The sequence below is a fragment of the Panthera tigris genome, chromosome A2 (genome assembly GCF_018350195.1).
Source record: "Panthera tigris isolate Pti1 chromosome A2, P.tigris_Pti1_mat1.1, whole genome shotgun sequence".
Taxonomy (NCBI): domain Eukaryota; kingdom Metazoa; phylum Chordata; class Mammalia; order Carnivora; family Felidae; genus Panthera; species Panthera tigris.
This window is the reverse complement of record NC_056661.1, coordinates 3645360-3673318: the sequence shown is the minus strand read 5'-3', so window position 1 is coordinate 3673318 and position 27959 is coordinate 3645360. Positions and strand designations below refer to the sequence as shown.

Here is a 27959-nt window from a genome sequence, read left to right as displayed (position 1 = left end):
TAAAAGGAGGGAGGTTTACGTTAAAAACTCAACGAGGGATGCCTGGGTGGCCCGGTCCGTTAAGCATCGGACTCCGTTTCCGCTCAGGTCATGATCTCGCGGTTCGTGGGTTTGAGCCCCAACATCGGGCTCTGTGCTGACAGCTCGGAGCCTGCCTGGGATTCTCTCTCTCTCTCTCTCTCTCTCTCTCTCTCTCTCTCTCTCTTGCTCTCTCAAAATAAATAAACTGAGAAAAAAACATTAGGAAAAATGAAGTCAACCAGGTGGGGGCAGTCAGTTAAGCGTCTGACTCTTCATCTCAGCTCAGGCCATGGTCTCGTCATTCATGGGTTCGAGCCCGAGTCAGGCTTTTGCTGACAGCGATGCAAGGCCTGCTTGGGATTCTCTCTCCTCTCTCGGCCCCTCCCCTCGCTTTCACGTAAACTTTCTCTCAAAGTGAATAAAAAACTTAAAAAAAGATCACAACAAAGTCAACCGGGTGGATTTAAACGGGTGGTTAATCCGTATAATGGAATATTATTCAGCCTTTAAAAGGAGTGAAACAGTGACACATGTTGCCATGTGAAGGCCCCCGAAAGCACGACGCTCAGCGGGGGAACCAGACACGAGAAGCCACGCGGGGTGGGAGTTCACGCGTGTGAAGCGTCCCGAACAGGCTCATCCACGGACGGGAAGGGGGCTCGTGGGGGCCGGGAGAGGGGGATGGGATTCCTTTTTAGGGTGAGAATGTTCCGGAACGAAAGGTGATGGTCGCGGGACTCTGAACATATTAAAAACGAGTTAACTGTACACTCTAAACGGGTGAACTTGAGGGCAACGCGAAGCGTATCTCGATAAAGTGGTTACATAACCATAAAAACCAAAGCAAACCAGGAAAGAAATACGCCTAATATTGTGATCGCTTCTGCCCGGCATTTCCACAGTTTCCTGGGTTTCGCTAATTTTTAACAAGAGACGTTGTTCGTGACTCTTAAAATGAGAGAAACGTCCAAAAAGCCAACAGTCTCGACCACGAACCCACCTCCGTGTGCTCTGCCCCTGGGGGCTGGGGGGCCGGCCTGGGGCACGTCTGGGGCACTTCCTCTGCGCGTTCACACTTGACATTTGCCACACCACGAAAATGACCCATGCCAGAAGTGTTACAACTCGAAGGACTGGAGTATTTCCGCAGAGGAGCACAACCATCAGCAAACCTAGAACATTCCCCTCGCCCCGCGAGGCAGCCCGGCCCCTTTAGCTCTCTGCCCCGCCCCCACCCAGCATGCTTTCGAGGGCACACGTGATGCATCGCGAGGACCAAACGGGGCAGCTGCGCCCTTCCCTGCAGTGGATGGTTAACCCGTCACCATCTTGACCTCCAACTTCTGCTGGAGACAAGAGAGCGTGTCAGGCCGTCAGTAGCCCCCTGGCCCGCAGAGACCTCTCTAGGATCGTGTGACTTCAGGCCGAGCTCCTAATGGAGGGGGTGGCTGTCCGTTTCCTCACACGTAAACGGGAACAGTACCACTGACCTTGGGGAGCAGGAAGTGAGCCCTGGTTCCAAGCCGGAAGGCTGGATGCGGCCCCTCGGCTCGGGCTGGCGGGCCCCGTAAAAGTCCCAGCCCAATCACGGCACACCGCCTTGTCGTCGGTCCGTCCTCTCCTCTGGAGGGGACGGATGCCACCTGCCAGGCCTGTCTTCCTGGGGCTTTCGTGAACAGAACGCGAAATACGGGGAACCGAAGAGGTCCCCGCCTGGCAGACCACAAAACCATCCGCCGACAGAAGACACAACCCAATGCATCTGTAAAAGGCGTTTATTCCAAGAATCTAAAATTTGGACAAAGAATATTGAACTGTTTAGAAAAAGCCTACACAGGATTTCGCGGTTTCTTCCTAATACATTAACAACCTAATAATAAGGAAAAAAAAAAGACTTTTTAAAACGATACCACTCCAGTTTGTCTGCAGTTATGGGATTTAAAATATTCCTGTTCTATTGAGGTAAAAGCTGCAAACTTTGGTAAAGTTAGAAAAATTAACAAATCATTCCAAAAAAAATACAAAACCAAAAAAGAAAAGAAAACAAAACAAAACCAGAAACACAACCAAACCCTAAGTTATAGTTTTCTTGGTACATATACAATAACTACAAAAAAATTTCATTCAGAAAAAAAGTACTTAAAAAAAATTCCCTCTTAGAATTCTCGATCGGGGAGTTGAAAATTCAGTGGAAAGGATGGACAAAAAAGAAATCTCCCCCAAACACTCACCCGCTATCGGGAAGAACAGGTTAACCACAGTTTTAGGATCTGGTTGGCATTTTCGACAATTCAGTGCTAAAAAGAGAGCCCCACGTTTCCAACAGAAGAAAAGACCCAAAGGCACTTGAACATGGCTTCGAACGTCCGCTTCCGTGGCGCGGCAGACGAGACAGCGGGCACTCGGCCGCCCGCCCAGCCCCGCGCCGAGGTCCGGGGGCGGCGGCTTCGGGGCGACTCCTGTCCGCTCACCCCGGGGAGGAGGGCTCTGCGTGGGGCGGCTGCCACGTGAAAGCAAACTTGGGGGATGGCTTCGGGCCGGAGGGGGCTCCTCGCTTCTTGTCACCCTCCCTGTGGGTGACGCGGGGCCGGCCACCCCCCGGCGGCCAGCAGGCGCTGCCTTGCTGGCTTCTAGGCGGCAGGACGCGCGGTCAGGGAGATGCGCTCGCTTTCAACTTCGGAGGCCGAAGCCACGCACCTTGAAAAAGACTGTTCTGGGCGGCCGGGCGCCTTCTGGCTCGGCGGCGGCGGGAACTTCTGGGAACTTGGCGCCGGGAACACGAGCAGCCTTCGCGCCAAGGCGTTTTGAATTCCATCTTCGGAAAAAATTGTTTGTGTTTGTTGTTCTGCTGATAAACTGCAGGCTTTGTATTTTTCTAAAACCAAAACACAACACTGAGAAGTCCAACTTTCTTTCCTTCTTTCTTCGAGCCGTAATACAAACTCCGGGAAATGTGTCGGTTAAAACAAAACAAAACAAAACAAAACAAAACAAAACAAAACAAAACCAGGAAGACGAGGCTTTTTAGGGAGTGGAGGAAAAGCTACCTGTTTAAGTTAAGCCCACTAAAAACAAAAGAGGGGGCCAAGACCCCTGTGACACGTTTTTTTTTTTTTTTTTTTTTTTTTTTTTTCCAAAAAAACACTACCGGCGAGAAGCGTTTGAGGATCACCGCCCGCTGCCGTAGCCGGGGAAGAGCTGGTTGAGGATGGCCTGTAGCGGCTGGTTCACCTGCATGGCATAGCTCCGGCCCAGGTCGTAGCGGCAGGCCGGGCAGCTGAACACCTGCGCCCGGAAGGATCTGTCCAGGCAATCCTGCAAGACAGAGGGGGCTGTGAGCGGCACCGTCCGAGCCAGCCGCCCGCGTCCCCAGGACGGAGCCAGAGACAATTACCGACGTCTCACGGGGTCCGGAGGCCCCTCCTGACCATCGGTCTCGCTTTCTACCTCTAGCCTGGCCTCCCCGGGGCTCCTCACGGACTCCAAGCTCGTCCCGGCCTCCAGGCCTCGGTACTGAGGTCGCGCTGCCCCTCAGCTCTGTCCTCTGGCTCTCCTGGCACGCACGCCTCGGCTCGGGCCGCCTCCTCAGAGGGCCCTTCCTTGATGACCCTCGAATGTCAGAAGCAGCCCTCACCCTACCTGTCTTTTTTTTTGAGAGCACAAGCTGGCGGGGGCAGGGGGCGGGCAGAGAGGGGGAGACAGGATCCGAAGTGGGCTCTGCACGGTCACCACTGAGCCCGATGCTGGGCTCAAACTCACGAACGTGAGATCAGGACCTGAGCTGAAGCCAGACCCTCCCCCCGACCCCCCGTCTTAAAATGGCACCTCCACGAATATCCTCGTGGGACACGGACCAGACAGTCCCCACCAGCACCAAGCACAGGACCCCCACGTGTAGTACGTGCTCCATAAACGTGTGCTGGTGGGGAGACAGGGAGGAAGGGAAGGAAGGATCTTTGGCCCTGAGCCAGATTTCCGTCTGGGTTCCAACTCGATTCTCAACCGAGCGACCGCTGGAGAAGGAAGCCGGGTGGGGAGAGCAGAGCAGCGGACCAGCCCGGGAGAGCCAGCCGCCCGCTCTCACAAGCGGAGCCGCCAGGCACCCGGCCGGGACCCCGCACGCAGGGATGCGAGCACCGGTGGGCGTGCACCCCTGACGGATGGCGTCGGGCGCCTGGGGGAAAGGACACACTCGACACAGGAGAAGGCCTGCTGGTGCCACGGCACATCCGACCGCCGTGTGCAGCCTGTGGCTTCCCGTCTTAGTCGTGAAACTCCCGCATCCTTGCCAATAAGGTCTACGGCCCCGATTCCGGGGACGAAAAACACGACTAAGATTCGGGTCCACGCTCAAAATTCCGGCTGTGGACTGGTGCGTTGTTCACGACGGCCACAAGATGGAAACACCCCAAGCGTCCATCCACACGCTGGGGTATCATCCAGCCTCAGGGAGGAAGGACGTCCTGTCGCCTGCCACCGCGTGGACGGACCCGGAGGACACCGTGCGCAGTGACAGGAGCCGGACACAGAAGGACACGTCCCGCGTGACCCCACGCACAGGGGGTCCCCAGAGGAGTCCCGTCCACAGGGACAGAGAGCGGATGGTGGGAGCCAGGGGAGGGGCAGGGGGCGGGGAGTCCGTGCTTCCTGGGGGCAGGGTCTCAGTCTGGGGAGGCGGAAAGTTCTGGAGATGGAGGGTGGGGGTGGCTGCACGACAGCGTGGGTGTGCCTGATGTCAGAGAGCTGTGCGCTTAGAGATGGTGAATAAGGCAAGTTTTACATTGTGGGCATTTTATGACAATAAGACAATTTTTTAATCGTGGACTGACTTTGTGGCTCAGGTCAAGGTCTCACGGTTTGTAAGTTCAAGCCCCACCATCGAGCCCACGTTGGATCCGGGGTCTCCCCCCTCTCTGCCCCTCCCCCACTTGCTCACGCGCACTCTCTCTCGCTCTCAAAAATGAGTAGACGTCAAAGAAAACAAAACAAACCAAAATCAGATGCTAGGACGTGGGGGCCAAGGCCGCCTTCCTGTAGCACCCCTCCCCCCCCCACCCCGAGGCGGAGGTTCTTGCCAGGATCAGCAGCGGGGACAGACCCACGTGCCAGCAGCCCATCCATCCACGGCACCCACACCGGCTCCACGGCGAGGCTCGCGGCCAGACCCCCCACCATCCGCTCCTTCTCTGTGGCCTGACCTGGAGCACAGCACCTGTCACCTGGAGTCTGAAGGTGTCACTCCATTCCTTTGCACCGAGTCAACTGAGGCTCAGAGTGGCCGGGTGGCTCTCCAAGGCCACACAGCTGGGAGGGGCAGAGCCTTGCTTGGGACACACGGGGCATCTCTCCCCGGCCACACGGCTGAAGGCACCGATCGGGCCACGAGGCAGGACAGCGGGGCCCAAGGATGGAAAAGCGAAGGGCCTGACCCGCCACACTGCTTGGCGGTCTGAGCCCCTCCCCTGGCGTGACAGCTAACACTGAGGCCTGCACAGAGACGGCCCGAAGGCGAGAAAGGACGCCGGCAACTCAGACAGCCAGGGCAGGGCGCTCGGGAGGCGGGGACAGCCTGTTCTCAAACTGCCTGCCCGCGCCGCACTGAAGTCCCTACCAACCGACTCTCACCAGAAGACACGGCAGAACGACCCACCCCACCGAGCGACTCTGCCTCCGGGGGACGCTGGGTGGTGTCGGGGACAGCTGTGGCTGTCAGGACTGGGGGTGCCTCGGGGAACCGAGTGGGCGGGGCCAGGGATGCCGGTAGTCCCCCCCTCCCCCACAGTGCCCGGGACGCCCCCGCCCACCCTGTCTCGGCCCCTCCCAGGCTCCCCTCCCACCCACCCTCCTAAGACGGACTACCCTCCGGGCCCACCTCCCACCCCTCGTCCCCTCGAGGCCCCCGCTGCCTGCCCGTCCACTCCTGCCCCTGCCGCTCTGCCTACCTGGGATGCTGCCTCCACTAGGAAGCCCTCCCTCCTGCCCGCCCTTCCCGCCCCGGACCCACAGCCATGGTGGGGGTTGGGGGAGAATGTTCCAGGGGTGGGGGGACCAGAGAACACTCCCAAGGCAGGCAGGCGAGGGCCTGCTGGAGAGACAGGCACAGGGCCCCTATGGCTTCAGGCCACAGGGAGGTGGGCAGCGGCGGCCTAGGTCCCCAGTTTTACTCTGCAGCACGCCGGAGGCACGGGAGGATGAGGTGCAGGGCAGGGGGGTGACGGGAGCCTGGGACAAAGTCCGGGAGGCCACCTGGACAGCCACGACCAGGCCCCGGGCAGCCTGGGTGCCTGGAGCACGTGGCAGCAAAGCCCCCGTGCCAGGGGGTGGCAGCAGGCGCGGGGCAGTCCCTTCAGCAGCTTCCGGCCCGGCCCGCGGCCGCCCCTCTCACCTTGCACACGTTGTGCTGGCACACGGTCGTGATGGGGCGAAACACCAGCTCTTGGCAGCAAATGCACTGGAACGTCTCCTCCACTTTACTCAGGAACTTCTGGAACTGGAGGAAGGAGAGCGTGTGAGCCGAGCCCACCTCTGACCGGCACGCCCACCCAGGGGGGAGGCACCTGTTGCCCGCCGCCGGTTAACACAAGAAAACAGCGGCCCCGAGAGGCCCCGAGTCCGGGGTGGGCTCGTCAGCGGCTGCTTGGGCGTCGGGGTCCACCGCTGGGGGCCACAGAACAAGGCCTGTCAACGTGGAGCTCAGAGGCCGGGGGAGGGGGACCAAAGATGGGACAGGCGGGGCCGGGACGCCGCAGCAGAGCTGGGAGGGCGGCGGGCAGCCGGGGAGGGGCTGCCCCGGGACGCTGCAAGGAGAAAGGCGACCGGGAGGACGACACACGGCCGGCTGGGTCACGGCCCCCAAGACGCCACATCTGAATCCCGGGACTTGTGGTGTCACCTCGTGAAGCTAATGGGACTTTGCAGACGGGGTTAGGGACGCTGAGACGGGACACTGCCCTGAGTTATCCAGCTGGCCCCACGTCATCACAAGGGTCCCTGTGAGAGGGAGGCGGGGCCCGGAGCGACGTGTGGGGCCCAAGGACGCGGCATTTGCAGACGCCGGGGAAGCACGGGAAATGGGTCCGGCCCTGGAGCTTCTGGAAGGAGCCGGCCCTGCCCGCACCTGGCTTTGGCCCCTAGGCACTCATCCGGGCTTCTGCCCTCCAGAACTGCGAGAGAATGAGGGTTTGTGTTGCTACGAGCTCCCAACTCCGTGGTCATTCGTCACGGCTGCCGCAGGAGTCCTGAGCAGGAGCACTTCGGGGGAAGGTCCTCGCGGCCGAGGGACCGTGAGGGCGAAGGCCCCGAGACAGGATGACCGGGACCAAGAGCCGGGGTGGCTCAGTCGGTGAAACACCTGGCTCCTGCTCACAATCTCACGGTTCGTGAGCTCAACCCCCACGTCGAGCTCTGCACTGACAGCGTGGAGCCTGCGTGGGATTCTCTCTTTCACGGTCTCCCTGTCCTTCCTCTGCTCGCTCGCTCTCTCCCCAAAGAAACTCAAAAAAGCACGACAAACGAAAAGAGGACATCAGAGTCAACAGGCAGGCCCTGAGCGTACATAATGGACTCTGGAGAGCGAGGCTCAGGCCGCGGTCGGGGGCCACCGGGCTGCTCGCTTTCAGTGACCCGTCCGTGTCATTTGCTGCACTCAGAGCAGGAGGACCGAAAACAGACGGGCCTGGTTTGGCGGTTCCTTAGAAAGCTGAGCACAGACTGACCTGACGATCCGGCGCCTGGGACTATGCCCGAGAGGGGAAAGCTGGGGACGTGCCCCCTCGGCGGGGGCGTATTTGCTTTGCACTGCTGTGTGAAGGGACAGAAGCCAGACACAGAAAGAACGTCCCACGTGACCGCACGCACAGGGGGTCCCTAGAGGAATCCCGTCCACAGAGACAGAGAGTAGATGGCGGGAGCCGGGGGTGGGGGGGGCGGGCGAGTCAGCACTTCACGGGAACAGAGGCTCAGTCTGGGGAGATGGAAAGTTCTGGAGACGGGTGGTGGGGGCGGCTGCACGACAGCGTGCGTGTGCCTGAGGCCGCTGAGCCGTGCGCTGAACGTGGTGATGATGCTGAACTATCTCTACCCGTCACGTAATCAAGGGTGAGGGGAGAGGCCGCCCAGGCCGGGCGAGTGGGACGGTGGGGGGGGGGGGGGGGGGGGGGGCGCTCACCGGCCCGTCTTTGAGCGACTTCAGGATCTCGCTCCACAGCTTAGTGTTGTTCTCGTCCTCCTTGATGAGGCTGCTCTGCTGGGCCGTGAGGCTATAGGGCTCCACCTTGCTTTTCTTAGGTGTCCCTCGCGGGGACCCAGTGCCGGTCTTGCCCCCTGCTGGGACAGAGCCGAGTGGGTGAGGGCGGGCGGCCGAGCGCGCACGTGGGCGCCGCCCGCAGAGACACCTACCTCCGGACTTGCACTTCCGCTTGCCCTTGCCCTTCTTGGGGGAGGTGAAGCCCCCCTCCTCGTCCTCGTCCTCGTCCTCGTCCTCCTCCTTGGCCTCCCTCTTGCTGTTCTCCTTCTCCTTCTCCCTCCTGGCCCGGGCCTCCAGGTAGCCTTCCGGGTACTGCAAAGGGTCAAGTCGGGCGGTGAGCAGCACGGGGTCCGGGGACCGGGGGCCGCCTCGGCCGGCGCCCTTTCTGCCACCTCACCCCATCGACATTCCGTCCCCGGTCCCCGCTCTGGCCTCCAAGCCCCGGACTCCCTCTCCCGGCTCAGCCTCCAGGGAGCCTCGGGCAAATGCACCGCCAACTGTCCAACTTCTCGGGAATAAGAGGGCGGAGGGAGCAGCGTGGCCCTGACGGGGTGGAGGGGAAGCGGTCGAACGGGGGGACGCCTGGAAAACGCTGCACAGCAGCTCCAGCAAGTTGAGAGTCTAATTATCACCCTCGCGATTTACTTTTGTTAAATGTTTATTTCTTTTTGAGAGAGAGAGAGAGAGAGAGAGAGAGCGTGCAAGCAAGTGGGAGAGGGACAAAGAGAGAGAGCACACGAGCAAGCGGGGGAGGGGCAGAGCAAGGGAGGATTCAAAGCAGGCTCCGCACTGAGGACGCGGGGCTCGAACCCAAGAACCGTGGGATAACGACCCGAACAGAAGTTGGACGCTCGGCCAGCTGAGCCACCCAGGCAACCCTGTTTCATTCAGAGGTGGGCAAACTCCTCCCCTCCCCAGGCGCCAGGCAGGATTTCTGCCTTCGGAGCCCCGCTGAGGTCCCGGAACGAAAGGGGGCGCCCCGGGAGAACTTCATTTACAAAGAAGTGGCCTCAGGGCCCTTGCTCGCCAACCCAATGTAGAGGAGTCTGGGGCTCCTCTGGGGTCTGACAGGCATTACTGAGTTAGAACCCCATCTCCGAGGCACCTACAGTCCTGTGGGACTTTCTGGGGTTTCATCAAGAGATCGACAAGCTTCTTTAGGAACGCAATCGTTAACTCGTGAATATTCCGGGAGCGGGTGTTCCCGTCCCCTGGCTGTTTCCCTCTCCCGTTCCTTAGCCTCTGAAATTCTCCGAGGTACAAACATCACGTTCAGAAGACGACTCTTTGGTGACCCTCGGCGGAGGGCGGGGGGGCATCTGATTCTCAGTGGCAATTAAGATTCCTTAAATAGTCCCACACCGACTTATCAGCTGTAGAGACTCGCCGTAACGAACAGAAAAGCCATAATTATGGTGCAGCAAAGGCGTGCCCCGCACCGGGTGAGCCCTGGGAGATGGGATCGGGAGGTGGGCGCCCCGGCTGCTGGGCGGAGGTGAGCGAGTGCTCGGAGGGCGTACCCCTCCCCACGTCACACGGGTTTTGTGGGTTTGCCTGGGGGGCGCCATGGAGCCTGGCGAAAAGGAGGAAACCGGATTCCGCGCGGATTTCACACGAACCCCTCCCGGAACACGGCTCGCACAAGGAAGTGTGGTTCTCCACCCTCGAACCACGAACACAAACACCACCCGCCCACCCCCAAAATCCACGGGCTGAACGATCCCAAGGGTACAGCCCGCGAGGGGCAACCAGGTGCCCGGAAATCATTTAAGATCACAGGAACCTGGGGGAGCTTCCGGCCGGGAAGGCAGGCCCCCACTGGCCGGGCCCTCGCTGCCCGAAGCTCCCTGAGGCAGGCTCTGCCCCGATCCCCAGCGACCGGCCGGGAAGACGAGGCGCGTCGCGGGGCAGTTCCTGGCTCCGCAGGCATTAGGCCAGAGGAGTCCAGAGCGGGGCTCCCAGGCGAGAGACGGCAGGCCCGGCCCGGACGCACCTGCATGGTCAGCCCCAGCTTCTTGATCCGGTCCTTCCCCTCCTTCGTCCAGGGACCGGGTTCCGCGTCGTCCCGCCGGAGCAGGTAGCGCCACACCAGGAAGCCGGACTTGCCCTTCTCCGGCCAGTACCTCACGACCTGCGGGCAGCGCGGCCGCGTCAGCACCGTGTGGGGTCTGGGGCCGCGCGGGGCCGGCGGGGGCAGGCAGGGCCGCTCACCTTGTAGATGCCGTCGTACCGGTTGCCCTCGGCGGGGGCGTACTTGCTGTGCTTCCGACCCTTGACGTTCCGCACGACCCGCACCGGCTTCCCCGACCGCCAGTCCTTGGCCTCGGCCCCTTTGCGGTCGTTGATGGGGGCGCTGCAGTTCAGGGCCAGCGCCCTGTGGGGAGAGCGAGGCCCCGTGAGGGAGAGGCCGGCCACGCGGCGTCCCCGTGAAAGAGAGGCTCACGCTCTCACCGCTAGGGCGCGGGCCTGACCTTCTCTGGAAAGAGGGTGTGGCAGATGGGGGTCAGGTTCAAAAGAGATCAGAGTGGGCTAGTGTGGCCCTGACTGTCCTTATGGGAAAAGGGTATGGGGCGGGGGGGGGGGGGGGGGGGGGGATGCTCCTCCACAGGCTTCACAGGAAGCACGGCCCTGCCGACCCCGGGATTTCAGGGTTTGGGCTCCAGAATTACGCAAGAACGAATTCCTGTTGTTTCACGAACCACCCGCTTGTGGTGTTTTACGACAGGAGGAGGCGCAGGACACGAACACACCACGCGGAGGTGTGCGAAGCCACGCGGGGCTGGGAGGCCCGTCCCACCGAGGGGCACGGAGGCCCCGGGACAGGCGGACCGGGGGTCAGGCTCAGCACGGACGACCGGCAGCGTCTTCGTGGCTCAGAAGGAGAGACGAGCTGCTGTGGACACACGCTTCCTGAGGATGACTACAGAGGCGTGGGTCCAGCTCTCATCCCGAAAGTGAGCTCAGGGCAGTCCCCGCACCGTCCAGGCTTTCCTGAACACGGCTCCCAACAGCCACTGAAACTAAGGTACTCCACTAGACAAATAACTGTGTAACAAAGCACGCCCCCCCCCCCCCCCCGCCGTATTTAGTTACTTGTTCTGCGATTTTGTTTATTTACTTAAGTTTATTTATCTGAGAGAGAGGGGGAGAGGGGGAGAAAGCACACGCACACGCGCACGAGCAGGGGAGGGACAGAGAGGATCCCCAGCAGGCTCCGTATCGCCAGCGCAGAGCCCGACTCGGGGCTCGAACCCACCAACCTCGAGATCGTGGCCTGAGCTGAAGTCAGATGCTTCACCGAATGAGCCACCCAGGCCCCTGAATTCTGCGATTTTAGACAACGGTATGATAAGTATCACTACGTATAGAGGTGCGGGGGGGAGGGGAGGGGCTCAGTCGCCAGGTATCTGACTCCTGATTTCGGCTCAGGTCATGATCTTGCGGTTCGTGAATTCAAGCCCCACGTCGGGCTCTGCACTGACATCACGGAGCCTGCTTGGAGTTCTGTCTCCCCCTCTCCACCCCGTCCCCACTCATGCACGCGTGCGCGTTCTCTCTCCCCAAAAAATAAACTTTAAAAATAAAATCTTAAAAACATACACAGGTCACCACACATAAGATTTTCATGCTCTTGTGTCTCACAAACACACTTCCAAAGCAGAATTACGGGGTCACGGATAGGAACGTTTTCAAGGCTCTCTATACATATAGATACCTTTCCCAGAACGTGGCACCCACCTATGTTTCTTTTTTCTTTTATTTTTGAGAGAGCGCAAGTGAGCGAGGGGCAGAGAGAGAGACAGAGAGAGAGGGAGGGAAGGAGAATCCCAAAGCAGGGCTTAAGTTCACCCAATACGGGGCTCGAACTCACGAACCCTGAGACCATGACCTGAGCCAGAGTCAGATGCTTAACCAACAGAGCCACCCAGGCGCCCCCGCATCTGTATTTCTACCAACGGTGGAACGCTAGTCTCGGTCTTGACATTTCTCAACATTTTAGAGGTTTTGGCCAATTTTACAGGGGAAAAAAATAGTTTACCATCGCTTCAATCTGTATTCTCTGATTACCAACACGGAGTAAGCTTTCGTGGTCATTAAGGATGTGCGTTTCCTTTGTGAACGATCTGTCTTTTGCAATTCCCTATTAGTTTTTCTTATTGATCTGCAACAGCTCTTTATATACGAGAACACAGCCATCACATACCATGTCCGTAGCAGACTTGTCCCCCAAATAGTCATCTGCCTTTTCATTCTACATATGGGTCTTATTGATGCAACGTGTAACATTTAGGTCATCGCATCTCTTGTCATTTTCTCGGTTTCAAGATGCTTTTTGTGCTTATAAAATCCGTTGCCAATCTACAGTGCGGGGTCGGCAATCACTGGCCCGCCACTCGGTTTTGCAAATAAAGTTTTGCTGAAACACAACCATGCTTATTCATTTACACGGGCTCTGAGGCTGCTTTTGTGCCATGATGGCAGCACTGGATGGTTACAACAGAGACCATGCGGCCCACAAAGCCAAAAATATCTATAATCTGGCCTTTTAGGGAAAAAGTTTCCTTTAACACATCTGAAGGACTTTAGCAAAAGGAAGGTAAAAAAAATGGATGTTCGTCATCCCTACGTTCTACCACTTTTCCTTTTTTTTTAATGGCAGACTTTTTTTAATGTTTGTTTACTTTTGAGAAAGAGAGAGAGAACGCGCACACGTGAGCAGGGGAGGGGCAGAGAGAGAGAGAGAGAGAGAGAGACAGGACCCGAAGCAGGCTCTGTGCTGACAGCACAGAGCCCGACAGGCGGGGCTACAACTCACGAACCGCGAGATCATGACCCGAGTTGAGGTTGGACGCTTAACCCACTGAGCCACCCAGGCGCCCCTCCACTGCACTCTTAATGGGACGCTAACTTCCTGGACAGGACACCCCAAAACAGAACCAACCCCACCCCTGTGCAGCTGCCACAGGACGAGGCGGAGGCACGGCTGGCGAAGAAGTAAGAAAACCCGCTTCGGCAGACCTGTTGGTGTTCGTGAGCTTCTGATCACAAGACTGCTCCGCGGTCCTCTTGTTGCCAGAAAGATCTCGACCACCGCTGCCCGTGTACGTGAAAGAATTCCCGTGGTCCTGAAACAGAGAAGGACAGGCTGAGCCCTCCACACACAGGAGCACAGACTCCACCGAAAACAAACCCACACCCGCCCGTTAGGATGTCAACAGAGACACAGAACGTGACGAGTGCAGACAGGGACGTGGACAAATCGGGACGCCGTGAGGGACGAGTAAGAACGCAAACTGGCACAGCCACGATGGAAAAGGGTACGAAGGTTCCTTGAAAAGTTAAAAACAAAACTGCCATACGAAGTGGCAGGTCCCACTCCTGGGTCTAGGCCCCAAAGAACTGAAAACGGGGCCTTGAGAAGGTGTTTGCACACCCACGCTCAGGGAAGCACGGTCCACAACAGCTAAACGTGCAAACAACCCCAGCGTCTGTTGGTGGATGAAGGATTCACAGCATGTCCATCCACACGCCGGAACGTGACCCAGCCTCAGGAAGGAAGGACGTCCTGCCGCCTGCCACCGCGTGGACGGACCCGGAGGACACCGCGCACGGTGACAGGAGCCGGACGGAGAAGGACACGTCCCGCGTGACCCCACGCACAGGGGGTCCCCAGAGGAGTCCCGTCCACAGAGTCAGAGAGTGGATGGCGGGAGCCGGCGGGGGGAGTCCGTGCTTCATGGGGACAGAGTCCCAGATTGGGACATGGAAGGATCTGGAGACAGACGGCAGGGGCGGCCGTAGAACAGCGTGTGTGTGCCTGATGCCGCGGAGCTGTGCGCTTAGAGATGGTGACGATGATGAAGTTTATGTGCATCTCCCACAGTTTTGTTTTATGACTCCAGGCCATCTCCCCCCCACTCACCACGTCGTCCTCGTATCCCCCGGCCAGGACCAGGGAGTAAGCCCCGTCGTTGCTCCGGCCGTGGATGCCCGCCACGTGAGGTCGATGGACCCCTGACTCGCTGACCTACAACGATCACCGAGAAATAAATGGCGCCCTCGGGATTGGCCGCGACAGAGACGCTCAACCCCACCGCCCTGGCTCCCTCCCACTTTCAAAGCCAGCGGCGGGACTCTTCTGCCAAAGGCGTCATCACCCGTTAGGAGAGCCTCTCCCTCAGACACCCGAGTCTGAGCCACACCCTGGAAGGAACCGGCCTGAAGCCCAGCCCTGCCGCCTTCCCTCGGGGTGGCCCTCGCCCAGGGGCGGGGGCCTCTGAGGCCCCAGAGCCCAGGAAGTCGGGGGTACCTGGACTCTGAACCTCCACATGGTGCCCACGGGGATCCCCGGGATGGGTCCGTAGTGGTTGGACGGGACGATGGTGCACTCCTTGGTACGGCCCACGCACGCCATGCCCTGTCGGTCCGGAAACAGAGGCAAGGGCAGTTTGAGCGCTGGCGGGCCAGGAAGGGCGGCAGGGGGCGGGGCGCGGGGGCGGGGCGCGGGGCGGGCGGGGCGCGGGGCGGGCGGGGCGCGGGGCGGGCGGGGCGCGGGGCGGGCGGGGCGCGGGGCGGGCGGGGCGGGGCGCGGGGCGGGGCCGCCTCACCTTGCCCCAGTCCCGCTGGGAGGAGGACGTGGCCGATGCCATCTTCGCCTTCTTCTTGCTCTCTTTCAGCTTCTCCCCGGCCAGCACCACCTCGCTGGCGTCGTTCCGACACTCGGGGCAATACCTGCGACGGCAGGGGCGTCACCTCCGGCCCGCGCCCGGCCCGTCCCTCGGGCCCCACACCGCGGACACACCGGCTCCGCGACTCCCTGCCATCCTGCGCTGGGGGAGGGGGGGCGTTTCCATTTCGATGCCGGCGCGATAAACGAGAAGCCCCGCTCACGGCTCACGCGTGGCGAGCGACCCCACCGGGCAGGGCAGGGCAGGGCGGAACGTTCCCCTCGCCCCGGAACGTTCTACTGGACGGCAGACGCTCGTCCCTCTCCCACGGGAATTCCCGGGGCCTCCCGACGACGAGGGCAAACCCGGCTGGGATACGGGACACACGCGGGGACGCTCGATGGGCACCTGCTCGCGGCCGCAGACTCGGTTTCCCCACCCCGGCGAGGGCGAGGTGTGCGAACGACAGCCACGAGGAGCGGCGGCACCGAGCCCGAACAGGTCGGGGGGGGGGGGGGGTCCCCGGCCCGGAGCCGAGCCCGTCGCCACCGCCCCGTCCACGTCGACGCGAGCGCGGTGGCCGAGAGGCCGCGCTCCAGACGTGCCGTGACGCCGGCCCCCCCCCCCCCCGCCCCCCAGCCCCGGCCCGCCCGCTCACCACTCGTCCTCCTTGGGGATGCTGCTGAGGGGCGGGCGCAGGCAGTAGGTGTGGAAGGCCATGTCGCACTCGTCGCACATGAGCTGCTTGTCCGGGTCCTGCTTGCCCCCGCACAGGTGGCAGGCGCACACGCGGCAGGCCTTGTTCTCGTCGTCTCTGCAGTGCCTGCACGAGGGCCCGCTCTTCCCTGCGCAGGGGACGGCGGGCTCAGCGCGGGCGGCGCCGGCCGGGCACGGTCGGGACGGAAGCCGCCCCCCGACCCCACGCCACGCCCGACGCGGAACACGCGGTGGGGCGGGGCCCGAACTCACTTCTCATCGGGTTTTCCACCACGGGGCTCCCCTCGCCCGGGCGCTCGATCTTGAACACCTCGTCCACGAAGATGATCCGACAGTCATTGAGAGAATCGTCCCTGTGAGGCGGAAGCCGTTAGCGAGACCGGTCCCGCTGGCGGACCCGCCCCGGGGGCCTCGGCGGGGACCCTGCCACCTAACGCGGCGGCTCGCAGAGCGCACGGGCAGCTCTGGTCCCAATGCTACGGGGGCCGCGGGGGCCGCGAGCGTCCACGGAGCTCCTCCCCTCGCCAGCTCAAGTCCTGCCGGCTCAGAAACCAGATGGAAACGACACGCACACCGGGGTTTCATCACGTGATGAGTCTGAGCAAATAATGTCTAACCTTGCGGCAGGCAAGACCGATCGAGTTAGGCCCCACATACAAAACCTACAGGTAAAGTCTGATTCAATTTCCTGGTCTCAGACTACGAAAACTCTGATAGCTTAAAGGGACCCCCAGTGAGGGGCGCCAGGGTGCTTTAGTTAAGTGTCTGGCTCTTTTTTTTTTTTTCCAGAGACAGAGCCGGAGCAGGGGAGGGGCAGAGAGAGAGGGAGACACAGAATCCGAAGCGGGCTCCAGGCTCTGAGCTGTCAGCACAGAGCCCGAGGCGGGGCTCGAACCCACAAGCTGTGAGATCATGCCCTGAACCAAAGTCAGATGCTCAGCCAGTTGAGCCACCCAGGCGCCCCCAAGCGTCCCAGTCTTGATTCCAGCTCATGTCATAATCTCACGGTGTTTTTGAGATCAAACATCAGGCTCCAAGCTCAAAATGAAACAGACATTTAAAAGAAAACAATGACCTCCAGGCATCAATCCAACAACTCCATCAACAACGTCCCCAACGGCAACCGAATGTGGTCACCAACATGGGCCACCTGTGGAATTCTACGTTTCCTAACAACCATCCTGGAAAAGTAAAAACGGATGGAACTCGGGGTGCCTGGGTAGCTCAGTTGGTTAAGCATCTGACTTTGGCTCAGGTCAGGAGCCTGTGGTTCATGAGTTCAAGCCCTGCATCCAGCTCTGTGCTGACAGTACAGAGCCTGCTTGGGATTCTCTCTCCCCCTCTCTCTCTGCCCCTCCCCCACTTGCACTCTTTCTCTCAAAATAATAAATATATAAGCTTTAAACAACAACAACAACAACAACGAACTGGGGGCACCTTGGTGGCTCAGTTGGTTGAGCGTCCAACTTCGGCTCAGGTCATGATCTCGTGGTTCACGAGTTCAAGCCCCACATTGGGCTCCATGCCGACAGCTCAGAGCTGGAGTCTGCTTTGGATTCTGTCTCCCTCTCTCTGCCCCTCCCCCGCTCATGCTCTGTCTCTCTCTCAAAAATAAATAAACATTAAAAACGAGAAAAAAAGCAAGGGGTGCCTGGGTGGCTCAGTCGGTTGAGCATCTGACTTTGGTTCAGAGCATGATCTCTCTATCTGTGGGTTCGAGCCCCACGTCAGGCCCTGTGCTGACAGATCGGAGCCTGGAGCTGCTTCGGATTCTGTGTCTCCCTCTCTCTCTGTCCTTCCCCTGCTCGTACTGTCTCTCTCTGTCTCCCAAAAAACGAATAAATGTTAAAAAAAAATTTTTTTTTTTTAAAGCAACGGAATTGATGGGAATGCGTTCCATGTAACCCAACGTACACAGAATATTATTTCAACCCGGGAGGACCGTTACGGCACCGTTAACGAGCTACTTGGGTGTTCTTTTCCAGCACAAAGTCCTGACGCCCAGTGTGCGTCTCACACTCCCGGCACGTCTCAGCTCGTGCTGGCCACGTTTTGGTGCTCGACAGCACGAGTGGCCACAGCCACGGCCCTGGGCCACATAGGCCCAGGTCGCCCCACCAGTTCACAGGAAGCCCGGGGGAAAAGGCGCGTAGGAGGCGGCGCTGGGAGGTGCGCAAGGCAAAACCCCGCTGCGGGGATGCTTTGGCACAAACAACCCGGCTTCTGCAACAGAGAGCCCGGTCAGGAAAGGGGGACAGCAAAGGACCGGAGACTGAAAGGGAACAGCAGCTTGAACGATATATGGGAACCTAACTGAAGCCCGTGCACGTTACACAGATCCCGACCAAACGGATGGCTGAGGAAAAAAAAGTGAGATGATTGGAAGACGAACCAACGACGGAACACGTTACTAAGAAATTAGGACCGGGGCGCCGGGCTGGCTCAGGCGGTGGAGCATGTGACCCTCGATCTTGGGGTCGTGGGCTCGAGCCCCGCATTAGGCATAGAGGCCACTTAACGTGCATCAGTTAATTCTGATTCTTCTTTGCGTCGTGATGACACTATTACAACTAAGTTTCTTAGGAAGAGTCACCTTACGGAAATAACCCGCAAGAGACGCATGGATGCGACGGCTCAACGCCTGGGCGTTACCTCACTACGCTGGGGGCAGTGGCATTGCCAGAGGAAGGAAAGTGACAAGAATCCATTGCTAGTGGACACGCCCTTGCAGGAAGGCGAAGGAAGTTCCTCGACAGGTAGGAAATTATACAGGAAGGCATCTGAGGAGCACAAGGAGGAGAGAAAAACCGAAAGGGCACAAGTGTGGGCACATATGACAGATTAGCCTCCGTGCGCGTCCTCAAGGCCATAGGGGAGGACTGAAACACAGATCCTGACACCGTCCGCTTCTCCGGGACTATGAAGGGACAGAAACGAAGACAGGTTTCTACTCTTCACCCCAAGTGGCAAAAGTGACCACCAGTATGTCACGTGTTTACAGTGAAATCCAGAGAAACCACTAGGAAAACCACGCACACCGATACACTCGGGAGACCACACGCAAATCTGCACAGAATCCTGTAACACGTTTTAAGTGACCCACGGGCAACGGAGGAAACCAAGGGGGAACAAAGTCCCAGCACAGCATGATTACCGGAAGCGTGAACAGTCTAAACGTGCCAATTAAGAGGCAAGATGGCAAAGTGGATTAAAAAACAACCCAGTTGTATCCTGTGTATGGGAACGTCGCTTCCAATTCAACCACATCGGTTGGAAAGTCAAAGGGAAGAAAAGGACACAGCATGCAAATGATAACTTGGAAAAGCCAAGCAGGTATGTCATACCCTCCCCGCGGAGCCAGGAAAACTAACACAACGGAAAGATCTTTGACCAGGAGGACGGAACTGTCCTAAAGGTGTGTGCACCAGACAAGAGCCTCCCAACTGTGCAAGAGAGGCAGACGCGCCCCACAGCGAGAGCAGGCCTTCGGGCCTTCTGGCCGCAGGGCCTCACGGGGCACCTGATGGAGAACCAGACAGACAAGCAGCAAGGATCAGTAGTGAGCACCAGCAGAGAACAGACTCTCACAGAGTCAAGCAGGACATTCTGCCCACCAACAGAATATACTTTTTTTTTAAGGAACCCCGGAATATTCACCAAGTTAGACCCTCCCTAGCAGGGGCCATAAAACAAACCTCAACATATTTGGAAGTGAAATCACACAGAGTATGTTCTCTGACCACAATAAAGTCCAGTTAGAAATCAGCAACAGAAGGACAGCTCAAAAGTCTCTGAATACCTGGGAATGAAACTCAATACTTCTAAAGAAGCCGGGAGCCAAAGAGGGAGTCTCAAAGGAAAAAAAAAAAAAAAATTGAACGGTGAAGAAAAAGAAAAAATACAACATAGCAAAATATGTGGAAAGCAGTTAAGGCAGTGCTCAGAGGGAAACGTATAGCACTGAGTGCTGATGTTAGGAAAGAAAACGGCTCAAATCAATACTGTAAGTTGCTACCTCAAGAAACTAGAAAAGGAAGAGAACCCAAAGAAACAAGAAGGGAGCAAATTTAAAAGATGAAAGCAGAAATCAATGACATTGAAAACAAGAAAACACAGGGGCGCCTGGGTGGCTGTCAGTTAAGCGCCCGACTTCGGCTCAGGTCATGATCTGGGGTGGGTTCAAGCCCCACGTCAGGCTCTGTGCTCACAGCTCAGAGCCTGGAACCTGCTTCTGATTCTGTGTCTGCCTCTCTCTCTGCCCCTCCCCTGCTCATGCTCCCTCTCCCTCTTTCTCTCTCAAAAACAAACATTAAAAAAAAAGGAAACAAGAAAATAGAGACCAGCAATGAAATAACACACTGGTTCTAGCAATGACATAGCTGCAGCCTGGCCTGAGCCCCAGGACCTTGCTCCTAAATGCCAGCATCAGCCTCTGCCCTGCTGTCCCTGCTCCCACACTGCCCCCTACAGTCCATTCCCCTCTCGGCCACCAGAGCTAGGATTCTTAACTGTAGGTCAAAGCGTGTGGCTCCTGGGCTTAAACGCTCCAATGGCTGGCCGCGACAGACAATGAACACCAGATCCGTACGTCTCCATGATGCTTGGAGGCTCCCACAGTCTTGGTTCCTCCCACCTTCTTTCCCTCCAGTCCACCCCACTGGCTTTCTCCTCAGACTACAAATGCGCCAGGGATGGCCCTGCCCCAGGACCTTTGCACTTGTTGTACCTGTGCTTAGGACACTGTTACCCAAATACTTGTGTACGTATACATAATACATATGATGGAATATTATTCAACCACAAGAAGGAAATCCTGACACCTGCTACAACGTGGATGGACCCGGAGGACACTGTGCGCAGTGACAGAAGCCAGACACAGAAGGACACGTCCTATGTGACCCCACTCACTGGAGGTCCCGAGAAGAGTCCCATCCACAGAGACAAAGAGTAGATGGTGGGACCCAGGGTTGGGGCAGGGGGCAGGCAGTCAGTGTTTCATGGGGACAGAGTCTCAATTTGGGGAGATGGAAAGTTCTGGAGACAGATGGTGGGAGTAGCTACACAACAGTGTAAGTATGTTTGATGCCCCTGAGCTGTGTGCTTGGAAGGTTTAACATAGTAAGTTTTCTGTTATATATATTTTCTCTCTCTCTCTCTCTCTCTCTCTCACATACACACACACACACACACACACAGAGGCAAGGTAGAGTAGGGCTTGGCACACACTTCCTGCAAAGGGCCAGACGGTAACTATTTTTGGCTTTGCAGGCCACACACTCTCTTTCCCAACTAATCAACTCTGCCCTTGTGACACCAAAGCAGCCACAGATAACCGTTGAAGAGATGGGCGTGGCTGTGTGCCAATAAAACTTTATTTGCCAATGGGGCGCCTGGGTGGCTCAGTCGGTGAAGCGTCCGACTTCAGCTCAGGTCACGATCTCACGGTCCGTGAGTTCGAGCCCCGCGTCGGGCTCTGGGCTGATGGCTCAGAGCCTGGAGCCTGCTTCCGATTCTGTGTCTCCCTCTCTCTCTGCCCCTCCCCCGTTCATGCTCTGTCTCTCTCTGTCTCAAAAATAAATAAACGTTAAAAAAAAAAAAAAATTAAAAAAAAAAAAAACTTTATTTGCCAAAACAGGCAGAGGGCCGGATCTGGTCTGCGGACTGCAGTTTGCCGAGCCCTGATGTGGAGTACATCCCTACGTGTGCTTTGCTTCTGTGCGTGTCTATGCCTGCTTATGCGCAGAATATCCCTGGCAGGTCACAAGAAGACAGGTCTCCAGAAAGGACAAGCGGGTGACCAAGGGAAAGAGAAGAAGGGAGAATACTCCTTCGGTACCGTCCGGACTTTGACCCATTTGAGATTATGACTATTCACCAAACGCAAAACAGCACAAAAAAGAGAGAAAGGCAACTTGAAATCTCCACTGTCGGGGCCCGGGGCTCGGAGACGGTCCCCCGAGTGAGCGTGTGGCAGAGGCCGAGGGCCTCCCCCAGACGGCGCCGGCCGGACAGCCGCAGGGCCCGGCGTCTCACTCACCCGAGCCTGACGTTGGCATACAGCTCCCGTGCCGTCCGCGTCTCACGCTTGCGCAGGATTTCCGCATCGTACCAGAAGCCACGCTCCTTGGGGTTGTCGGGGTTATAGTTGAGCATGACCACCTGGCCGACCTCTATCTCCTGCCACTGCAGAATGGTTCGGGCACGGGCCCGCACGTCGCGGGGACTCATCTGGACCACTCCATTCTCCGGGTAGCTAGGAGGAAAACCCCATGCTCAGATGCCGGGGGGAACACCCGACTTCACTCCCCGGGCAGGAGATAGAAGCCGACGCAGAAAAGGCTGTGCCAGCGTGCGTTTGGGTCACGTTGATCACGGTGGCCTGTGAAGTCCCCTCCCCAACCATCTCCTTGGCGGGTATGGAAAATACACAGCCAGAGAAGACACACCCCGATTACAGAAGGTGCTGTGGGTTCAACTGTGTGTCCCCCAAAAAGACATGTTGGGAGTACTAATCCCTGGTACCTGGGAAGGAGAGCTCACTTGGAAATAGGGTCACTGCAGATGTCATCAAGTTAAGAGGAGGTCAACACGGTGGGGGGGGATCCTAAATGCAATGACCGGCGTGCTTATTAAGAAGAGGAAATACATGGGGCGCCTGGGTGGCGCAGTCGGTTAAGCGTCCGACTTCAGCCAGGTCACGATCTCGCGGTCTGTGAGTTCGAGCCCCGCGTCAGGCTCTGGGCTGATGGCTCGGAGTCTGGAGCCTGTTTCCGATTCTGTGTCTCCCTCTCTCTCTGCCCCTCCCCCGTTCATGCTCTGTCTCTCTCTGTCCCAAAAATAAAAAAAAAAAAAAAAAAAACGTTGGAAAAAAAAAGAAGAGGAAATACAACACGGGGCCCCTGGGTGGCTCAGTTAAGCGACCAACTTTGGTTCAGGTCATGATCTCACGTTCGTGGGTTTGACCCCTACGTCGGGCTCTGTGCTGACAGCTCTGAGCCTGGAGACTGCTTCCAATCCTGTGTCTCCCTCTCTCTCTGCCCAACTTCCCCCATCTCCTCAAAAATAAACATTTAAAATTAAAAAAAAAAAAAAAATAGGGCGCCTGGGTGGCTCAGTCAGGTAAGCGTGCGACTTCGGCTCAGGTCACGATCTCACGGTTTGTGGGTTCGAGCCCCGCGTCGGGCTCTGTGCTGGCAGCTAGGAGCCCAGAGCCTCGTTTGGATTCTGTGTCTCCCTCTCTCCCTGCTCCTGTTTTTCTCTCTCTCTCAAAAATAAACAAACATTTAAAAAAGGGGGGGGAGGGCACCCGGATGGCTCAGTCAGTTAAGCAACCAACTTGGGCTCAGGTCCTGATCTTGTGACTTTTGAGTTCGAACCCCGTGTCAAGCTCTGTGCTGACAGCTCAGAGCCTAGAGCCTGCCTGGGATTTTGTGTCTCCCTCTCTCTCCCTGTCTCTCTCTGTCTCTCTGTCTGCCCCTCCCCTGCTCACGCTCTGTCTCCCTGTCTCTCTCAAAACTAAATAAAACATTAAAAAGGTAAAAACAGGGGCACCTGGGTGGCTCCGTCGGTTAAGCGTCCGACTTCCGCTCAGGTCACGATCTCACGTTCGTGGGTTCGACCCCCGCGTCAGGCTCTGTGCTGACAGCTCTCAGCCTGGAGCCTGTTTCGGATTCTGCGTCTCCCTCTCTCTCTGCCCCTGCCCCGCTCGCATTCTGTCTCTTTCTCTCAAAAATAAATAAACAGTAAAAAAAAAGAAAAAAACAAAACAACAAGAAGAGGAACTTTGACAGACGGGAGAGTGACGCGTGAAGACAGAGCCAAAGACTGGAGAGACAGGGACACAGGCCAAGGACTGCCAGCCGCCACCAGAAGCTCTAAGAAGCCAAGAGGGATCCTTCCCTAGAGCCTCCGGAGGGAGCGCCGCCCGGCCGGCCCCGTGGTTTTGATCGTGGACTTCTGGAGTCCAGGGCGGGGACAGCACCAACTTCTGTTACTAGAAGCCACTCAGCAGTGCCACGTTCTTTGTTGGGGCAGCACCCCCCGCCCCAGGGCTTACTGCAGAGGACATCTGTGGAGGCAAAACACTGCTGCCTGCCTCCCCGTGCCTCTACCGGGAGCGGTTTATGGAGACGGGCTTACCTCGTTACAATAGGAATTCATTATTCCAAACGTGCAAGAATATTCTAGCAGCCTCGAATAAGGCATCAAGTAATTGGGCTGAAGGAAACATTCTACCAACAACGAGGTTACACCTCGGCTGAAGGGGAATCCCTAGATCTATCACGACTGCCCGCAGCGCCTCATTTTCTCCAGCAAATGTTCGAGAACGAGGGTTGCCGAACTTTCCCCGAGGGTCAGACAGTGAATATTCTAAGGTTTATAACTACCCAACTCTATACAAGCAAAACAGCCACAGGCAATATATAAACAAACGGGAGTTGATGTGCTCTGATAAAGCTTTCTTCACAAATCCGGATGGCATAGGGCTGGGGACGCGGCCCGAAGGCCGCAGTGTGTAACCCCCTCCGAGAGGCCGCGGGTCCTGCAGGGACGGACTCCTTCATCCAACTCTTCCAGTGAATTTTGCAGAGTGAAGGGAGGATGTGCCAGAAACCGGCAGGGAAGCCAATGGGGCCCCTACACCCCCCCCGGAATGTAAACTCCCTGGGGAGGTACGCACGCCCTCTGTTACGGAAGGAGACGTGTCCCCCAAAGTCCCCAGGTCGGAGCCCTAAGCCCTGATGTGACTGCACGTGGAGATGGGGTCTCCAGTGAGGGGAGCAGCGTTAAGAGAGGTCATAAAGGTGGGGCTCTAGTCTGACGGGACTGGAGTCCTTCGAGAAGGAGACACCAGGGCTCTCTCTTGGCCCCACAAAGGACCGGCCGCCTGAGGACACAGTGGGAAGGCGGCCATCCAAAAGCCAGGAAGACCCTGCCAGCCCCGTGATCTGGGATCTGCAGCCTCCAGAACTGTGACATGTAGCCGTCCAGCCTGTGCGGTCTTGTGACGGCCAGTCAAGACACCCGAGGAGCACATCTGAGGTCCTCTCCGTGACAGACGGGGACTCCCCGTGCCTCGCACACAGTAAGCGCTAAGTACTTGTGCACTCCAGTGAGGGACAGACGAGAGACTCGGGAGCCGGTTCATGCAGTGGCGACACAAGGCATGAACAGAATAAAACAGGAAGCGGGGTGGGCGGGGCACCTTTCCAACTAGATGACCCGAGGAGGAGGGGGTCCGCCTGGCTGTGGGTCCCCGAGACGTGGCTCCTCGAGGGGTGGCCTCCTGTGTGGTTTGCTGGCGTGGGCGGTGCCAACCTCCAGGCCCCACGTACACGGAGCCAACGCCCCGGCCCAGCCACCCTCGGTGCCACTCACTCGTCATATTTGACGTGGTAAATGATGTCGTCTTCGGGCGTCACACTGGAGGTAGAGCTGCAGGGCTCGTCTTGGGAAGGTACCTTCCTGGTCACCCTGACAACCTGTGCCTCGAACCACGCCCCCATGTTCGTGTCCCGAGCATCCACATACTCGTTGACCTGCCAGGGGCGAGAAACCGAGGACACTGGTCCGATCGGCAGCGCTGACCACAGACGCCGCGGGCTCTCGGGCACCCGGGACTTCGGGACCGGGATCAGACCCAAATGCCCACAACAGGATTCCTTGGCTGCGGCACTGCCGACATTGGGGCCCGGTCGCCCTCCGGGCGGGCGAGTCCCAGGTGCTGTCGGGGACTGAGCAGCATCCCCGGCCCCCCGCCCGTCGATGCCAGGAGCACCCGGAGCGGGGACAGCCACAGACGTCCCCAGGTGTCGCCAAGTGTCCCCTGGGGGCAGAATCGCCTCTGCTCTGCAGCCCCGGGGAGGCCAGAACGCCCGTCTCTCGAGATAAGCTGGGAACCCAGATCTTTATGTGACGCTGGCTGACCTCAAGGGTGGCAGCGAATTCAGGGGTTTCGCGGCCCCCGGGAAGGGCACAGAAGACCCCCGCACAACCCGGACACAACACTCACCACGCAGGATCACAAGGGAATGCTGGAATATTCTGTTCCCACAGGGATGCTCCAGGAGCCCACCCACTGGCGATTTTCCCGGCAGGACCGGGGGCCCCGCCCAGGGAATGAGCAGCCTGCCCGCCCTCCTGGGACCGCAGGTGGGCACCTGGGAAGCCAGGGACGATGGAGGGGCAGGGGGGCAGGCAGCCCGGTGGCCTGGGGGCGGAGAGACTGGCCGGGCGGGGGGCGGGGAGCACACTCAGCCCCAAACCTCCTGCACGAGACCCACCTTGTACAGACCCAGCTCCGTCTCGTCCCACGCGTCTTCATCCGCTAAGCCCGCCTTCCCGTCTGCCTCCGAGGCCGCCTCGCCGCTGTTGGAGGACTTGTCCGACTCGCTCTGGCCCAGGCAGCAGCCAGAATCGGTATCTGACAGTTCAGAGTCCTTCTCCTTGCTGCTGCTGGGGGGGAGCACCAGGCTTTGGCGGACCAGGAGCTGGATGGTGTCGTTCAGGCGGACGTCATAGTCGAAGAGAGTGTGGCCGTCCTCCATCTGCAGAGACACCGAGGCCAAGGTCACTGGCCCGCCAGACACCTGCCCTCGCCCTCCGGGTGCCAGGCAGGACTCCGCCACGAGCACAGTACCACACCTGCCCTCTCGGAGGCCAGGATCTGGCTGAGATTACGGGACGACACGACCTATCAACTCCCGGGGGGTGCACGCTGTCACCCCTTCCCTTGGGGCCCTTACGCCTCCAAAGATATTCCCTGTGTCATACGGCAAACGTTCTGTGAACACACAGCATAACCTCCCATGTCAGGAGAGGTTTTCTTTCTTTTTTTCTGAACGTTTATTTATTATGAGAGAGGGAGCCGGAGAGAGGCAGGGAGAGAGGAGAGAGAGAGACTCCCAAGCAGGCTCTGGACCATCAGCGCAGAGCCCAACGTGGGGCTCGAACTCACGAACCGTGAGATCACGCCCTGAGCTGAAATCACGAGTCGGACGGTTAACCGCCTGAGCCACCCAGGAGCCCCGGGGAGGTTTTCTTAATATTCTGTCTTTCGTAACTTTTATCACTTTATCACCGGTTCTAAACAGAGGGCGATTCTGCCCTCCAGGGAACGCTGGGTGAGGTTTCCTGGCTCAAAAATGTCTATGGTGTGAAGGCAGAGAAACTCCGCGCTAGTTACTTAGGGGAAAAAATGGGAGCGCAGTCCCTGCCCACACTGGGCAGCACAGCCACTCCCCGCAGGGTCACACGGTCCAAAGCAGGGTGAGCCCCGGTGTCTGCGAGTCACCCCCTCTCTCCCTCCACTCGGCGTGTGCATTTAAATGTGTGCAGCGTCCCAGGACATCAGAAGGTCAGGATGTTACAGAACGCAGAGACTCCTGGGGGTGAATGGAACCCCCTAACCAAGGGGGTCTCGCTCAGGGTGATCCTGTCCCCAGGGGACACTCGATGAGACCTGGGATCGTTTCGGTCGTCACAACCGGGGTGCTCCCAGCATGAGCGGGCGGGGCCGGGGAGGCCCCCACAACAGGGAGCGACCCACCGTCCGTGTCCCCCCGTCCTAGATGCACCGATGCACACACCCAACAGTCACCAGTCCCTTTGGAGGCTCTGGCTCTCGCTCGGCCCCTCTGCCCACCGGAGTCCCTGCTAGCAAACCCTCCCTGCCAGCCAACTCCCGTTCGCGTCCTGGCAAGGGCGCGTGAAGGAGTTTTACCTTCTGAGCCGCATCCCGGTGGCTCAAAAGGCCAAGGAGTTGTCTTTTGCTAGAAACTGTCCCGGGGCGCTCCACCAGCTCCCAGCAAGGACCCTCGGTGCATCTAGGTCTATCCCGATGCCCCAAGGCAGGTTTCTGCACTGCGGACACATGGGGCCGGACTGTTCCCTGCAGGACCCTCCTGGGCACCACGGGGGAGCGGCAGTCCCGACCCCGCACGCTCCCTGCCAACCACAGACGTCCCTAGACACCACCCACCGTCCCCTGAGGGCAGAACTCGCTGGTTCAGAGGCAGTGTCCTAAAGAAGAAGAAGAGAAAGGAGAGCAGATACGAATCGACTTTCCTTCCTTCCCGATATACCGGAAGTGGTGGTTCCAAGGCCAGGCGGCGGGCAATGTTTCACACCAAAGCGCGGCTCAGGGTCCAAAGCCTCTGCTGCACTGGCTGCTAGTCTTTTCTTTACTGGTCACGGGCCGGAGAATCTGACGAATGATCACCCCGCTCCCCCGGAAGAATGCACCTGAACACATTAACGCTCGCCTACGGCCACAGGGAATTCCGCGACCCCGCTCCCCCGTCCCCCCC

General features: G+C 58.5%; 1 protein-coding gene across 6 annotated transcripts in view; it reads right to left on the bottom strand.

Annotated features, from left to right (window-relative positions):
* Window positions 1-1778: 1778 nt before the first annotated feature.
* Window positions 1779-27959, bottom strand: part of UHRF1 (ubiquitin like with PHD and ring finger domains 1) — a 36606-nt gene continuing 10425 nt past the window's right edge. For 5 of the 6 annotated variants that reach the window (XM_042977852.1, XM_042977853.1, XM_042977854.1 and 2 more), the window contains 15 exons: window positions 25935-26198; window positions 25030-25190; window positions 21689-21904; window positions 15904-16004; window positions 15593-15779; window positions 14875-14998; window positions 14577-14684; window positions 14190-14294; window positions 13286-13392; window positions 10478-10640; window positions 10260-10397; window positions 8419-8578; window positions 8189-8346; window positions 6407-6511; window positions 1779-3336 (listed from right to left, as the gene is read on the bottom strand). In XM_042977852.1, the coding sequence (XP_042833786.1) occupies window positions 3190-3336; window positions 6407-6511; window positions 8189-8346; window positions 8419-8578; window positions 10260-10397; window positions 10478-10640; window positions 13286-13392; window positions 14190-14294; window positions 14577-14684; window positions 14875-14998; window positions 15593-15779; window positions 15904-16004; window positions 21689-21904; window positions 25030-25190; window positions 25935-26198 (2244 nt within the window). In that variant the 3' untranslated portion in view covers window positions 1779-3189. The remainder of the gene's footprint in view (window positions 3337-6406; window positions 6512-8188; window positions 8347-8418; window positions 8579-10259; window positions 10398-10477; window positions 10641-13285; window positions 13393-14189; window positions 14295-14576; window positions 14685-14874; window positions 14999-15592; window positions 15780-15903; window positions 16005-21688; window positions 21905-25029; window positions 25191-25934; window positions 26199-27959) is intronic. The other variant, XM_042977851.1, reaches the window with a different exon arrangement.